The 17,031-nt window shown below is 46.0% G+C and overlaps 1 protein-coding gene and 1 long non-coding RNA gene across 2 annotated transcripts in view; one reads left to right on the top strand and one right to left on the bottom strand.

Annotated features, from left to right (window-relative positions):
- LOC310769933 overlaps nucleotides 1-17,031 on the bottom strand; it is a 228,647-nt gene that overhangs the window by 156,913 nt on the left and 54,703 nt on the right. The window lies entirely within an intron of this gene.
- On the top strand, nucleotides 1,283-15,123 carry ADRA2B (adrenoceptor alpha 2B). Its single transcript, XM_083629544.1, has one exon. It carries the CDS (start codon nucleotides 1,927-1,929, stop codon nucleotides 3,256-3,258), a length of 1,332 nt encoding a protein of 443 aa, XP_083485670.1. The 5' UTR covers nucleotides 1,283-1,926; the 3' UTR covers nucleotides 3,259-15,123.

Below are 17,031 nucleotides of genomic sequence, written 5' to 3'. Positions count from 1 at the left end.
TGGACGTATGGCAACCCTAAGGCAAAATAGATTACACAAGTCTGGAGTTTGCTGCTCTGTGTTTTATTTGAATATCTGTCTGGTATCATGTTATCAATTCCTAAGAAGGGAGACCTTCAAATTGCTCAGCAGCAGCAGGTGCACAGGTCACCCAGTCACTGGTAACATTAATTTCTATTATTATTTCTAAATTAGCCTCTATACATATAAATTAGCATATGTAACTTTGATTGAAATCCATATCCCCACTGCCCCTGTTTTTTTGGTGATGTGTACATTGTTACCCTAGACTCTTCTCTCTGGACTTTCTCCCTTCTTCTCCCCTTCTTTTCACGGGGCTATTGCCTGTGCTCGCCAGGGGGGCCAACTTGAACAAAATGGGGGGGGGGGCAGATAAGCCCTGCCCCACATAATCGATCACATGACATGGTGCACACACACCATTTGAATGACAATGCCCATCAACTTTGGGGAGAGCATCAAATATTTTTTGGGGGGGCAAGACCCCTTGGCCCCTGTAGTTGGCTCCTATGTTTCCCACTCTCCTTTCCCAAGACTCCTGCTCCCCTTGGCCCTCCCTCCACCCCCCTTGCCATCCCCAATGCCTCCATTCCTAGGGACCTCTTCTTCTCCAAGACAGTTCTGCCTTCCTGGCTCCTTTCCAATATCAGAGCAGGAATAGAGAATGTGCAGAGAGGAGGTGTGAGGTAAGCCAGCAGCTGGGGGTCTGAAGACCTTGAAATTCCCCCCATTAATCTTAGAAGTCCTTATCATTGGCTGGACTGACCTCTGTGGTGGTCCACAGGTCACAAGTTCCATTGAAATCTGTATTATAATTGCAAAAGTAGATGGCCATTTACTTGAGAAGCATTGTACTAAATTCTCGCCCCGTTTTGTAAAGAGCATCCTTCCTGCTCTCTCTGTTTTTGTTTCTTTAAATAATAATAATTATTAAACAACCAAGTGCTGCAGTTCTTCAAAGTCTGACCAGATCTCCCCATATCAAAGTTTCCAGAAGGGGAGATGAAACGCAGCAGGGCTCAGATGGAAAGCTGGCTGTTCTGAGTCATCATATACACAGCAGCTATCAGAGTAATTTAGTTACAGAGCAACCTGCATTGTAAAAAACACACTCGCAGGCCATGGTGGACTCTCCTGGCAGGAGGCTAGACAAAGACAGAAGAGTCAGCTGAGTAGCTGGAGGGACTCAGTTGAAAGGAGGTGAGTGGCTCTTGCAGAACCCAGGACAGTCCTGACGGCTGTGATTGTATGTGTGTATGTTTGCATGTTCTGCACACCCCTCTCTTGATTCCTTTCTCTCCCCTCCTGGAGCCTGACAAAAAGCTGAAAGACTGCATGACATCACATGTCAGAGATTCCTCGTGGAGAGAAAAACCCAACTCCTCCTGCAGCTCGTTTCAAAAGGCACTGGGAGGCTTGGTCTGTCCACGTCAAGCAAAGAGAGAGCGAGAGGCAGGCAGAGCGCAGTTCAGTCGCCAGGCTGCACAGATCTCTCAACTTTTCCAGCAGCGAAAAGGAAGATAAGGAATAAAATTTCTTGGGTTACTCCGAGCCTACAGTGATCAGAAGTGCCTGGGTATTGGAGAAGCCAAAGACCCGGAGAGGGAGAGAAGGAGAGAGACATCGCTGTTGTGGACTGGAGGGAGTGGTGCTGTGAATTAGCAAAGAATTAGCATCCAGAGCAGTTTAGCATTACAGCAAGAGAAGCCGATGCTCCGGCTGGAAGAATCCCAGTATGGAAGAAGTACCGGCAACTCTGCCCTGGCAACTCTCTCCCTGAACTGCTGCTTCTCCTCTGACTCAGGTAACAATGGGGGGCTTCTGATCTGTAGACCCTCAGGCACATGTGAAACTGAGAAGGTGGGCCCCACATCCCACCTGGACCTGTAGGGCCACTCCTTCTAAATGATCATGGCTACCATGGGCGGTCATGACGGCTACAATATCCAAGCCACCGCCGCCATTGCAGCTGTCACCACCTTCCTCATCATCTTCACCATCTTTGGCAACATTCTGGTGATCATTGCTGTGCTGACCAGCAGGTCTCTGAAAGCCCCACAGAACCTTTTCCTGGTGTCCCTTGCGGCCGCAGACATCCTAGTGGCCACCCTCATCATCCCCTTCTCTCTTGCCAATGAGTTGATGGGCTACTGGTATTTCAGCAGGACATGGTGTAAAGCCTACCTGGCCTTGGATGTTCTCTTCTGCACAGCCTCCATCGTGCATCTCTGTGCCATCAGTCTGGACCGGTACTGGTCGGTGAGCAGAGCCATTGAGTACAACTCCAAGAGGACGCCTCGGAGAATCAAGTGCACCATCCTTGTGGTGTGGCTGATTGCGGCCGTCATCTCCTTGCCTCCGCTGGTCCTCAATGAAAACCCAAACAATGCCAAAGAGGATGCAAGGAGGTGTGAGCTGAATGAGGAGCCCTGGTACATCCTCTCCTCCAGCACCTGCTCTTTCTTTGCCCCCTGCGTCATTATGATCTTGGTGTATATTAGGATCTACTTCATAGCCAAGCGTCGAAACAAGCAGAGGACTCAGGCTAAGAAGCCCAAGACAAAGGCAGAAGAAGGGGTGCCCCAAATCATCGCCATTCCATCTGTCGAAACCTCTCCCAAGCAGGACCAATCCAAGCCTCAGGGAGAAGGGGAGCCAAATGGACATCAGGTACCCACTCAGGAAAGTGACCAACCAGAGACCCATTGCCTCTCTACTGAGAAGTTTTCTCTTGTAAGCCAAGAGGAGAAAGACCCAGAGCCAGCAACTGCCACCAGCCCTTCTCAGTCTCTGCCTGAGAAGAAGCCATCCTCAGAGTGCTTTCCCCCCAGCAGCATCAAGCAGGGCAATGGACCCCCCCAGAGCTCCCCTCAGGGCATGGACACCTTGGCCACTGCGAGAGGGGAGGTCCTGCTGGTGAGGAGGGTGAAGACCCTCAGTGCCAACCCCTGGAAGAGGAAGACACACCTCAACCGGGAGAAGAGGTTCACCTTTGTCCTGGCTGTGGTGATCGGGGTCTTTGTCATCTGTTGGTTCCCTTTCTTCTTCCTCTACAGCCTCCGGGCCATCTGTCCCCCAGAGCACTGTCCAATCCCAGATAGCACCTTTAAGTTTTTCTTCTGGATTGGCTACTGCAACAGCTCCTTGAACCCTGTCATATATACCATCTTCAATCAGGACTTCCGTAAGGCTTTTAGGAAGATTCTCTGCAGGCAGTGGACTCAGACTGCCTGGTAAGAGAGGCTGGGTGAGGGCAAGCAAGCAAGCAATTCAGAGTGCATGGGGACCCTTGTGGAAACGGAACTCATCATGCTATTTAAACTAAACAAGGAAAACTATATTTATTTGTTGGCTTTTGTGTTTGTAGAAAGGGGAGTGAGGTGAGTGCTGGATAGAAACTGGCTTTTCAGGCAGTTGATTTTAGTTCAGCTATCTCTGTCTGTGTGTGTATAATGCAGACCCACACCCATATGTTCCGCCAACATATTTTTTTTCACCGAAAGATTATGTGCCAATGCCAAATATCTTCTGATTAGTTGGGTCAAAGGAACCTTTTTTTCCTAAATCGTGTGGCTGAGTGAGAGTGTGCTGAAGGGTTGCCAGCTTTGCAAACTATCCCTGTTGCTGTGCCTTTAACAGCAGCTTGATCTGCAGGGATTAGCAGGTGATAATGTTTTTGTCTCCATGCTGCAAAAAGCTTCCTGTGCGATTCCTGCAGACTAAGATGCTGTCAAGGCAAAGGAGCAACCCTGGCAAATTTCCTCGCCTCCTGACCACTTGGCAGCCTCCTGTGCCATCCAGGTAAGCCACAAAAAAGTAATCAGTTAAACAGCCTAAAACTAATCCATTTAATCTGTAAATGATGAACATGCTTCAGAAGAAATCTGCAAAGTGTCTATTTCTCTGCTCAGGAATCTAGGACTGAAAATTCTCTTTCAGGGGCATGTTGGCAGCTATGAAGGCATGATAGTCAGGTTGCCAACTGGCCAAAATAAAATGGATGGGACTGCTCCTGTGCCTTTGACAGAAAATTTGTATACAGGTGTCGGCATGGGAATAGTGTTGCTCGCTAACGTCTGCACACTGAAATGCTGCTCTTAAAGGCACAGCGCAGGCAGGGCTGGAAGCAAAAGTTGGCGGTTGAAATGGTCTCATTTTTTTAAAAAAAGGTGATTTGAGCCAAATGTTGATGTTTATTGTTTTTGATTGCAGCCAGCTATTGGGAAATTCCCTGGACGGTGCTTTTTGACATGGTAGGCTTGTTAGCTTTTAAAAATCAGCTCTGCTCCTGTACCTTTAAAGGCAGAATGATTTGGAGAAATTTAGAAAGGCAAGTTTTTGCAGCTCTTTCGGTTCCACATCAAGAAAAACTTCAGCTGTTACATTTATGCAAGTTAAGCTGCTGTTAAAAGCACAAAAGCAGCCCTGTTTAAAAATAGCAGCAGCAAAGTAGCAACCTGGGTTGTTTTTATTGTGTTTCCTATTCCTTTGCTTCTGGAGTCCTCGCAGATAACATCAAATATTTCTGCATTGGAGGTGGTTGGACTAGATGATCCTTGGGGTCTCTTCCAACTCTGATTCCAAATTCTTCCCATGGAACATGTGCATGGAAGGGTAGGCACTGGCTTCTAAATCAGGAAAGCAAAGTCCTCTAAGACACCAGATGCTTTTTGCTACTATTTAGGGTTGGCAACTGACTAAGAAGAAAACTCCAGTCTGGTCTGTGTTTTGACCTTCAAGGGCAGCTTGATCTGTAGAAATCAACAGATAAAGTCCCCTTGAGCTATAGGCTGCCTATTGCACACAGTTTAAAGGGCTATTGAAGGCACAGCTGAAGTGGCCCTTTGAAAATTTGGCAGCTAGGTTACTATGTTCGGAGGAAGGGTTCAGGTGTGCAAAATTGGCCTGAGCTGTGTTAATGTGGAAGGAGGAAACGCATTCACACGTGGAGGTGGCCAGAAGAGGTGGGTTCCCGCAGCAGCACAAAGTCCAGCTTTGTTGGTATGGGTTTGTAGTAGTCCTATTGAAATTAATTGGCATGTCTAACTTAGGTCCATTAATTTCAATGGGTCTACACTGAGTAGAAGTTAGTTGGATGCAGACCTACATCCCCAAGGACTGCAGCATTGAATGGAAGCCTTCGACTGACTACTGCCCCCCAGTTAAAGAAATCATAGTTGATTAACTTATGAGTTTTAGTTGATCGCTTAACGAAAGCTGCTATATGTATGAGAAAAGAACAAAGTGCTTTTTTTTTGGAAAAGAATATATTTTCTTTGAGTTTGGAGCAGCTTTTTGGAAAACTTGTTGTCTTTCAGCGTTTGTTGGCTCTCCATTATCCAGGCTCCTGGGAACTGGAGGCCAACAAACTCAGGATGGCCACAGGTTCATCAACTTTGGTTAGTGGATGCATGTGTGGATCACAGCAGACTCCATCATAAAGGCGGCCTTCTCCCTCTTCTCCCACACAGCCAAGAGCCTATCTAGTCCAGGATTCCATTTTCACAGTAGCTGGCCTGATGCCTGTGTGAAGCCTGCAAGCAGAAGAAGAGTGTGAGAGCCCTCTCCACACTTGGGAGTCTCAGCTTTAAGTTTTATTCAGAAGCATCTTACCTCTGATAACGGAGGCAGAATATAGCTTTATTCTCATGAATTTATCTAATCCTCTTTTAAGGCTGCCCTCTGTGCCCTGGGTCTAGTCCTGGGTAGTTGATACCAGTTAAAGAGCATATATGTGAAAGAATGTTTTTTTGTCCTCCCAAGCATCACTTCGCGCTGGCCTGCTTTGAAATGCATTTGCCATTTTGCTTTTTATGTTTTACCTGTGCTGAGCAATTAGTTATCAGCAACTTTTCTACCTCACTGATCACCCTTAATTCTTGATTGTTTATGAACAACTTAAGAAGCACAAATCCCACTTCCAGTCTTTGGGGCTCTCCTTTCTATATCACTCCATAGGGAGAACTGTCCCTGTATTCCTGCTCAGCTTCCTGTTTTGTTCTGATCCAGAAGAGGTCCTCTCCTTCTTTACTATTGCTAAGCTTGCTAAGGAATCTTTGGTGACAGACTTCACAAAAATCCTTAGCAAAACTACACGATGTTGATGGCTCAAGCACCTCACCCTCTAAGCTTACTGACACTCTCAGAGAACTCTGAAAGGTTAGTGAGACTATTGCAGAAATCGTGCTGGTTTTGCTTCAGCAAGACTTACTGTACTCTTCTATATGCTTGCCAATTCTATCTCTAGTAATGCTCTCCCCCAGTTTTCCTGAAACAGATGTTAATTACCCAGATTCCCCCTGGATCCCTTTTGGAAAATTAGTGTTACAGTCTGAAATGGTGCTTGACACCTGCAGTATTTTTAAGTACTTACATTTAAATAATGTTTAAAATGTTAAATCTGCTGATCAATTACATGGGGGACTCTTTTTAATCAATCAAAATGTTGTAATTAATCAATCTGATTAATTTATTAGATGCCACAATCTGTCTTTAAAAAGTGCCGAGATCACTTGGGGAACAAAATGATGATTGCAATGAGATGTGTGTGTCTGTGTATAATACACACATTTGAAAAAATGAGGATGAAATTTCATTCTCTTTTCCCTCTTCTACTCTGGAGGACAGAATGCCTCTCCTCAGGGTTGACCCAAGACATTTTGCTGCCTGAGACAAAGGAGAAGATGGGGTCCTCCCGCACTTCCACATGCAGAAGCCAAACAGGACTGGTAGCTGAATCTTACTTGAATATTGGCAAGACTATAGCCGGTTGTGTGGCTCACGCAGCTCTTGTCTCAAAAGGGGGCTCAGGAGGAACAGCCATGAGGCTGCCCCACTGCCCCCCAGTATCTGCCACCTGGGACAGTTTCCTAACTCTGCCTCATGGTCGGTCTCAATCTTGCCTTGCTTTTAGTTGATTAATCAAGGTCGTAGTCCTGTGCTGCCAGCTACGGCACAGCTCAGTGGAGGAAGAAGCCAGCTGAACTCGGGGGGACTTGTCTGGAGGCAGCGTCCATATGCAAGGTCCAAAGGTCTGGAGTATGTCAATTCACATAGTCAGACGATCTGGGGGTCAAGAAAGCTGAGGTTCTGAAGTCACGAGAAGCAAGAAGCAGCCCAGTCTGACCAGGAACAGCAAATGTTTCCAGCAACTGGCTGAGGCTGGAAGTCCTGCTTAAGGAAGCTGGAGCCTGCTGGTTCTCCTCAGGAGCAAGAAGGCTGATCAGCAGCAGGTGGAGTCACTTCACCTTCTGCTCCTTCAGGCTGCTGCTCAGCAGGTGAAGCCAACTCCTGGCCCATGACAGTCAAGCATGGTTGAAAGCATAAGCACACTTTCCAAGGAATATATTCCACTCCAGGCTGGCCCTACCATTAGGCGGAGTGAAGCAGCCACTTGAGGCAGCAGGATTTGGGGCGTCACGAAAAGGCAGCAAATTGTTAGCTAATTAATTTATTATAATAATTGTAACTATATTTCAGGGAGAGGAAGAGGGGCTTGTAGCATTTTCTACCTCATGCGCCAACATTCCAGTGGGGGGTGGGGTAAATGTTCTGCTGTTCCTCAGGCAGCAAAGTGCCTGGCCTGAACCCATTGAAACCAATGAAATTTACTTCTGAGTAATACTTGCAATTGTACTGGAATATTTATTTCATCAGCTGATAGCCCTAATTTCTAGCTTTCAGTTAACCCTGAACAGGTTGCTGCTGCTGTTTTTTCAAAATGAGTGTCCTATCTCATTCCTACTAGCTATCCACCATTTTGAATTAGGAACTCTTTTCCCCTGGAGACTTTCCTCTTTCGCCAGCCAGTTCCATGAGGGGAAGAAGTTCAACAGGTGCCCCTTTCCCAAACTGTACCGACACAGAATAGCCCGGCAAAGTAGGGGGGAAGCCCTCTTTCCCCTTCATAGCGTTGTCAACTTTCTAATGGTTTTGCTCCTGTGCCTATAAGGGCAACTTGATGTGGAGAAGTGAAGCAGACAAAAGCTTTTCCTCAGCTGGAGAGAGTGGAGGAGAAAGCTTTGCCTGCTTAATTTTTGTCCTGAGGTACAGGACAAAAGGTCAGTAAAAACATAAAAGGGTGGAGGTCCGGCCCTCCTGATGCAAATGTAGGTTTGCCAACCTTTTTGACAAGGTTCCTTTGTCTTTAACAGATATATAGCATACAGATTTCCCCCCATCACAACAGGTCAGCCAGAAAGTTTCTCCTTCAGAGTTTGGGGGTGGTGGTGACTGAATGAAGTCACAATGCCAATATTTTGCAATTTGAATTCTAGAGATTTGTACTTTTGACCATTTTCATTCGTCTAAACTAGCCTTCCGCAACGTAGTGCATTTCTAGTTTGTTTTTTATTGACAGCACAGCTGATGGCAGTTGTAGTTCAAGACTTCTGGGGTGGGGCAGGGGGCACCAGGTTGGGGAAGACTGAGCATAAGAAAACTGGAAACCTCTGCGGATGAAGCCTCACTTCTCATAGTTTTGTTCTTTCTATGGGTCATTAAAGAAAAAATTGAGAAAACCAATTTCCTGAAATACTTCTCTCACATCTGAATATATAAATTTGCTAACCGTTTCTTTCCAAAATATGTGCCTCATTTGTATCTGCATGATTATTTTCCACATGGGTCCTATTGATCTTTTTTCTGAGTCCTAAAAGCAAGATTTGTACTATGGATCTGTCCCAAATCTCCTCTCCCTCCACCCCCAAAATAAATGCAACATTATTATTATTTTTTCAAAACGCATTTTATATCTCTGATATACATCTCAGAATAATTCTCTGAATTCTGTGTGGGAGGCAAATATGAAATGGATAAAGTGATTTCCATATTCTAAATTGGGACTTTTGAGATTCTGCCCCATATGATAAATTGGCTTAATGAGGCTTCCTCAGTCAGAAGGTGGACAGCTAGTGATAAAAAAAATAGCTAGCAGGAATTTTTTTACAATCAAGGCCCAGCAGAGTTGGCTACTGTTAGAAGTGGGTCCTGAGACCCACAAAATAAATTCTGAATGAAGTTGGTGAAGCAGCAAAAAGTTTATTGATTATAAAATGTTCTTGCAGGAGCAGGTGTCCAGTAGGCACACTCCAAAATTAGCAAAACACAAGCTTATATCCGGAAGCACAGGTTCCCTCCCTTGTTTCCCCATTGGCTGGGTATGTGCAAGGTTTACGACCTCCTAATTCAGGGGTCAGCAAACTTTTTCAGCAGGGGGCCAGTCCACTGTCCCTCAGACCTTGTGGGGGCCGGGCTATATTTTGAAAAAATAAATAATGAACGAATTCCTATGCCTCACAAATAACCCAGAGATGCATTTTAAATAAAAGCACACAATCTACTCATGTAAAAACATGCTGATTCCCAGACCACCTGTGGGCCAGATTTAGAAGGTGATTGGGCTGGATCCGGCCCCCGGGCCTTAGTTTGCCTACCCATGGCCTAATTAGACTACTAAAATCCCCGCCCTTGTTGATATCTCCCATTACTCTGAATTCGATAGCCATCACCCGTTTATCTTTCTCCTTATTTGGTCCATGTCTCTATGTTTTTACACATTGACTCAAACGATAAAGCCACGTCCGGACCACTAACGAGTTCGTTATCTGCCGAAGCGTACAAATAAACCGTAATCCAACTGCAAGCTGTCCTATCTATGAGCACCCGAACCACAAACCGTTATAAAGATAAGTACAATAGTACCTCGGTTTTCGAATGCAATCCGTTCTGGAAGATGGTTTAAGTTCCAAAACCAAAAATTCAAAACGGAAGCTGTGTTTCATGTTTGGCTTCCGAGGCGCGTTCGAAAACAGAGGTACCACTGTATAAGCAGGACTGTGCTTTCTGCGGTCATCTAGCAGTTGCAACATCTGTGAAAAAGCAACATTATTATTCCTCAAAGCTACACACTGTTGGAGGCAGTACAGTAGGCTTCTCTGAATTTCAGTTGATGGGAATCACAAGTGAAGGGAAGGCTGTTATTGTGCCTGGCTTGCAGGCTTCTCACAGGCATCTGGTTAGGGTTGGGTTGCCACCTTTGTTCTGGCAAAATATAGGGTGGGGCAGGGCAGTTGGTGGACAATTCCCCCCACCCCATCTGGCGCTGAAGTGACTTCTGGCAATCCATTACAATCTATTGCAGCCTAACCGGAAGGTCCCTCTGGAATTTGTCACACACGCACACATACACATGAATGTGTAAAACTGCCTGTGCTTTGGCTACCCAGAGCTTAACTACATGACCTTTCACACACCCTTTCAAACACAGGCATTTGTAGAGGATTCCTAACTTGGAAGACCTGAAATACAAGACAAAACTGTTTCAATACAGTTTAAAATCCTCCAAGGAAAAGGAATCCACTACTGACCAGCTCTCACTGGTGTTTAGTCGGAATCTCCCTTCTTGTAACTTGAATCCGTTGGTCCATGTTCTACCATCCAGAGCAGGAGAAAACAAGCTTCCTCCATCCTCTACGTGACATAATAATAATAATAATTTATACCCTTCCCATCTGGCTGGGTTTCCCCAGCTGCTCTGGGCAGCTTCCAACAAAATATTAAAAATACAATAAAATATCAAGCATTAAAAACTTCCCAAAACAGGTTACCTCAGATGTCTTCTAAAAGTCAGATAGTTGTTTATTTCCTTGACATCTGGTGGGAGGGCATTCCACAAACCTGGTGCCACCACCGAGAAGGCCCTCTGCCTGGTTCCCTGTAACTTCGCTTCTCGCAGTGAGGGAACCGCCAGAAGGCCCTTGGAGCTGGACCTCCCTTTATATATTTGACAGCCCTTTGTATATTTGAAGATGGCTATCATATCTCCTCTTAGTCTCTTTTCCAGGCTAAACATACCCAGCGCCCTCAACCGTTTCTAATAAGGTTTGGTTTCCAGACACTTTATCATCTTGGTCGCCCTCCCCTGCATACATTCCAGCTTGTCATTATCCATCTTCAATTGTGGTGCCCAGAACTGGACACAATTGTGGTCTGACCAAGGCAGAATAGAGTGGTACTATTACTTCCCTTGATTGAGACACTAGCGCTGTGGTCTAAACCACTGAGCCTCTCGGGTTTGCCGATTGGAAGGTCAGCAGTTCAAATCCCCGCAATAGAGTGAGCTCCCATTGTTCTGTCCCAGCTCCTGCCAACCTAGCAGTTCAACAGCATACCAGTGCAAGTAGATAAATAGGCACTGCTGTAAATGGTATTTCTGTGCGTTCTGGCACACACCACAGTGTCCCATCGCACCAGAAGGAATTTAGTCATGCTGGACACATGACCCGAAAAGCTGTCTGCCGGCAAATGCCAGCTCCCTTGGCCTGAAATCGGAGATGAGCACCACACCTCATAGTCAATTTCAACTGGACTTAACTGTCCAGGGTCCTTTATCTTTTGTTGTTGTTTAGTCGTTTAGTGGTGTCCGACTCTTCGTGACCCCATGGACCAGAGCACGCCAGGCACTCCTGTCTTCCACTGCCTCCCGCAGTTTGGTCAAACTCATGCTGGTAGCTTCGAGAACACTGTCCAACCATCTTGTCCTCTGTTGTCCCCTTCTCCTTGTGCCCTCCATCTTTCCCAACATCAGGGTCTTTTCCAGGGAGTCTCCTCTTCTCATGAGGTGGCCAAAGTCTTGGAGTCTCAGCTTCAGGATCTGTCCTTCCGGTGAGCACTCAGGGCTGATTTCCTTCAGAATGGAGAGGTTTGATCTTCTTGCAGTCCATGGGACTCTCAAGAGTCTCCTCCAGCACCATAATTCAAAAGCATCCATTCTTCGGCAATCAGCCTTCTTTATGGTCCGGCTCTCACTTCCATACATCACTACTGGGAAAACCATAGCTTTAACTAGACGGACCTTTGTTGGCAAGGTGATGTCTCTGCTTTATCTTTACCTACCACTTTAAACAGTCACGACTCCTTCTAAGCAATTCTGAGACCTGTAGTTTGTTAAGGATGCAGAGAGTTGTAAGGTAACTCCTATTCCCCTCCCAGAGCTACAGTTCCCTGAGTGCCTTAGCAACCAATTCTTCTTCACAGGGAACTCTGGCCCAACAGCACCAGAGAGCCAAGTGGTTGTTTTGGGCAACAGCATTTTGGGCAAGACCAGTGAAAGAGAGGAAGCAAGAGACTTGAGTAGCTGATCCCTTGCAGAGGATGGGTGCTGCTCAGGATGAGTGTGCTTCACCAGTATCCATCTAGGCTGGCAACTTGTGAGCCAGCAAGCTGCATTTTGGCACAGGGATTGGAGAACCTGCAGCTCTCCAACTGTCATGGGACTATTGTTCACATCGTCCCTGGCCATTGGTTGTGCCAGCTGCGGTTGAGGGGAGATGGAGTCCCACAGTGCTCCATCCTTGGCTTAGTAGGTCCAGTTTGGCCCAGTGGACAACGGTTGCCAAACCCTAACAAAGGAGGCTGTTTGAGCTTGCTCTTAAAGTGTGACACAGCCAGTTAATTATGCTGAGGACGAGATCTGCTGTTAGGAGAGAGCACATTCATTGGGCATACAGAGTAGCTTGGTGTATCTGTTTATTTCTCGTTTCCTGCCCTCATCTACGAAGCAAGATGGTGGTATAAGATTGTGTTGCTATAAACAGCAGGGAATTCATTTCCGTTCTGCGTCCTCCATCATTCTTGTAGCAAAATCAGAAGTGTTCCGTACAAATAATGGCTTTCAGAGCAGACTATAGTGACTGCAGTGCTGTCCCTTTCCAAATCTGTAGAGTTCAATGCACTTTACAGAGCAACATTCCTTGTATAATAATGAGTGATTGTAGCAGAAGTGTTTTTCCCCATGTCAAGTGTCAAGCTGTATAATCATGGCAGTTCATGCTATGTGCCAAGACATATTCTGAACCAAAGAAGCCTCAAAATTCTCTGCTCAGAGTAAACAAGGCAGGTTTGCTTATTTTCTGCAAACTTTGCTTGGAATTAAGTGGAAAGATTTGCTCTGGAAGTGCCTCACTCTTGCTCCTTGCTAATGGGATGAGGTTGCCAACTTCTCAAGTGACATCTGTAGCTGTGCCATAAACAGTGGCTTGAGATGCAAGAATTTGCAGGTGTTGTTTTTTAGGGCCTAGAGCCTGCTAATTTCTGCCTTTCAAGCAGTTGTAGGTGGCAGTCGGGGAGAGGGGTCCCTTAGGGCAAGTGGGGTACCGCTGCCCCACGAAACACTGCCTGCCCTCAATCAGTCACCACCTGCCTGCCTTCTTACCTGCATCCATTCCAAAGGAATGGCACTGCTTGTCAGCTCTGTCCTCCTTAGTCTATGAGTCGGCTCTGCCTATCACTGGCTCTGGCTCCTCCTACTGTTGGTTCCCCTGTCTTCTACCCTACAAGCCCAAATGGGATGGGCAGCACCCAGTTGAGCAAATCTATTTATGTTGAAGACTTTGGACGTAGAAGAGTGAGAGGAAATGGGAGAGGAAAGAGGGAATGTCATCTCTGGCAACAGGACTTCAGCAGCCAGCATCCTTTAGGAAAACGATTTACCAAGGCTGATTTTTAGGGGATTTGTGGGTATTTGCCTTGATTCTATTAATTTTGCATGCTTTACTCTATACATAGAATTCAAGAGGTTTTAGGATTTATTTTTTAATGGCCAGTGTTGTGCGGGTCATGTGACACCTGGAATGGAAATGGAGGTTGCCTGGAGATTGCATCTACCTTTTAACAAGGTGTATGCAGGTGGGGCTGAAAGACAGAAAAAGATAGTGAGTGTAATGAGCTACTCTGCCTCCTGCTTTATTTGTGCATTAAAAAGTAAATGCACACTGTCTAGGTTGTCACTTAGCAACCTTCCCTACTATGGTAGCAGGGGCAAAAAAAACCCCTCTCTCTTGCTTTAGCAGACATCTTTCTGTGGAGGCAGCCCGTGAGTCCATCTGGCTTACTGCTGTCCATATCAGCCTTTGCCAAACTGGTGCCCTGCAGGTGTAGCTGGACTGCAACTGCCATCGGGGGGCCATGGGACTGGCCAAGGCTGACCTGTGTTGAGTGGCAGTAGATCCCAAGGAGTTTCAGAAAGGAGGGGGAGTGATGGGACTTTGGTGAGAGTGAGGAAGCAGTGAAGTGGCAGCCATCTCTCTGCTGCATATACTTGGTTAAAGATCACAGTGTAATCCTTTGGTTATCGCCTGGCCAACCCCCAATCCTTTCCCAATCTGGTACCTTTTCAGAGGTTAAGGACTACAACTCCCTTCAGGCCCAGCCAGTGAAGCTACATGATGCTGGAGTTGATGGGAGCATAGCCATGCTGGCTGGGGATTATGGGAGTTGTGGTCCAAAACATCTGGATGGTGCCAGGTTGGCAAGGGCTGTTCTCATGGGTAATGGCCAGCCTGTACTTAGTGTATCTGCACCACAAGCTTAAAATGCAACGACTTCATTCCTCTGCTACTGCATTCAAGGCTGCATTTGCACAGTGTGGCTCACATCGGAGAGGGGGCAGGGGTGTCTTCACCTGATGTGCGTGACCTTTCTGGTACCCTCCAGGCCCTCAGAAAATCCTAACCATGAAGCTGTTGTCTGCACACATGCACTTATCTGAGCATGCACAACGGCTGTCTCAAATGTACACACTATCCTTAAGTAGGAAGTGAAGGGGGCTTAATTTTTCTAGTTGGATTGAAGCTGGTTTGAGGGGGGAATGCATCAAGCAGCGGTACTTGTCAAGAAACTATGGGATTGATATAGATTGTGGCTGATATTGCAATATGTGGCTTCAAAAAGTGGGAGGGCACAGGATGCAGAGTAAGCTGCGGTGTGAACATACCCACAGTCATACCCCTTTGTTGATCAGAGGGGGCATTTGGTCTCTGAACTAAACACACCTAGAAAAATTATGCTGCCATTCAGATCATCCAGCCAGATCACCAACAAAAAGTCAGATCACTGAAAATAAGAGGAGACTCAAATCACTGCACCAGCTTTTGCCTCCGTCTTCACCTGTGTGCTGGAGAATGCGTAACGGTGGGGTTCTCTTAGCCCTCGTATGTACTCCGTGAATGTGATTTTTCTCCCACCCCCTTGTATGTACAAAAAGAAAACGGGGAGGGGGGAGTCCTACAAGCTATTTTAACAATAAAAGATATTTTGTAATAAGTAAGTGTTGAGTCTCATTATGGGAAGGTGATGATATTTGTCTCTGTGCGGCCGTGAGTGGCTCAGCTGTTTGGTTTAATATGAGGTATAATGCTTTGTGCCCTCTAAAGAGGAGTTAATATGAAGGAAATATTTTTAATGTTACCTTTCAAATTTTCTTGCACAAATTAGAGTTTATTTTCTCTGAATGGGAATTGCAGTTGACAACAAGGATGGATAGTGCAGGATTTAAGGATTCTGGGTAGCAAGTCTGAGAAGGGAGGTACAGAATTTGCTAGGCTACTTCTAAATAATAATACTTTGCATTTATGCACCACAATTTTTGCCAACGTCATGTTCTCCAGGTGCTTTGGACCACAACTCCTGCCAGCCCCAGCCAGCCTGGCTGTATATTTCTGAGTGTCTGAAGCTGGTCAGGTTGTGGGTGGCTGCCTTTCTGACAAAGCAGAGCTATGAAGGAAGTGGGAACTAGAACTCCATGAGTGTACTTAGAAAATAGTTCAAAGGGGCAGAGAGAGGACAAAGCTGCAGGCACCTGAGGGTGCAAATTCAGGTTGCGCAAGTATAGGTGATTGGGAGTTCTTGCACAACAAACCCGCTTCCCCCCAAAAGATCAGACTTTTTGCAAGACAGAAAATGATGGGGAAAGACACTGGAAAGTGTGGGATAATAACCCTCGCTTTGACACAACTCTCTGTAAGCAAATTGGAATGAATGCTCAATAAACAGGTCACCAGGGAGCACCCTTGGTCTCTGGGGTTGGGTTTGTTACGAGGTTGCAAAGGATTGCTAACTGGAGTTTCTGAATCCACACCAAATTATAATCCCCAGTTCCTTGGGGGGGAATCATGACAGGCAGTGGATTGAAAACCAAGATACGGTGGTAGAACAGCTATGCCTGTTAAATGGGATTGCACCATCATTATTTGTTTTGCTGTCTCTCCTGGGGAGACATCTGTCCCTTTAGGACAGGCCAACAGAACGTGTGGCTGCTGGCCTGTGCTGATTTCAGTCTGGTGACTGGCAGAAATCCAACAAGTGCAACACTCCCTAACAGTGATGGAGGAAAGTGTCCTTTGTTTTATTTTTGCCTGTCATTAAGCTGCTGAAAGAGCTCCTGTGGATGATGTTGACCACAGTGTGACGTGTGATGACCGGTACATGACCTTGCTTGAAGTCAGCAATTGGCCATAACCTGATTCCTTCATTGACACCCCTCTGATACTTTCTGGAGACCTTTCTGTTTATTTAAAGATAAGCACATACATTTCAGTTTGCTGATAACACAGCTCTGCAATGTAACATGGGAAGAGAGCCGAGAAGAATGCTTGCAAAAATAATAATTATATATACACATTTTTTTAAAGAACAGAATGTTTCCATGGTCAAGATGAGTTATTTATAGAATTAACTACGAGCATCACATTCAAGGAGCCTCCAAGCCTTGGACAATCTCAGAATCCAAATTGTTCTCAAGGAGCCTTGCATGTCAGCAGCTTGAGACCCAAGTGCTAATTATCTCCATAATCAGCGCTGCTCATTATCAGGGGTGGAGAAGCTTGTGTGGAGTGTCTGATACAGCTTTTCAGCACTTGGCTTCCTTCCTTTCCCTTCAACAGGCAGTGCATCAGGTTTCTAGACCTCAGGATTCCCTGATATATTTGGGCTGCATTCCTACTGATAAATAAGGGGGTTGACTTTTGCTGCCAAACTCCCCAAGCAACTGAGTCCCCTGAGTCCATGATCAGTCAGAGATGAATGGATGGAGTCAAGGATCCAAAGAAAGCAAGGCAGATCTTTATTTTTCTGTTGCAACCGAGTTCCCTCCCCTCCTTGCAAGGGGGCATGAGAGGCAAAGAGCAAAGTATGCAGGAACCTTTAAAGACTTTTGAAATTGCCCACCCTTTA

The sequence above is a fragment of the Podarcis filfolensis genome (assembly GCF_964270895.1).
Source record: "Podarcis filfolensis genome assembly, chromosome: 8".
Classification (NCBI taxonomy): domain Eukaryota; kingdom Metazoa; phylum Chordata; class Lepidosauria; order Squamata; family Lacertidae; genus Podarcis; species Podarcis filfolensis.
Note: the sequence above shows the minus strand (reverse complement) of the source record. Positions and strands in the feature narration are given on the sequence as shown.

Bases quoted from the DNA above. Each gene is read 5' to 3' on its own strand.
- ADRA2B (XM_083629544.1), top strand. From the start codon at position 1,927: ATGATCATGGCTACCATGGGCGGTCATGACGGCTACAATATCCAAGCC.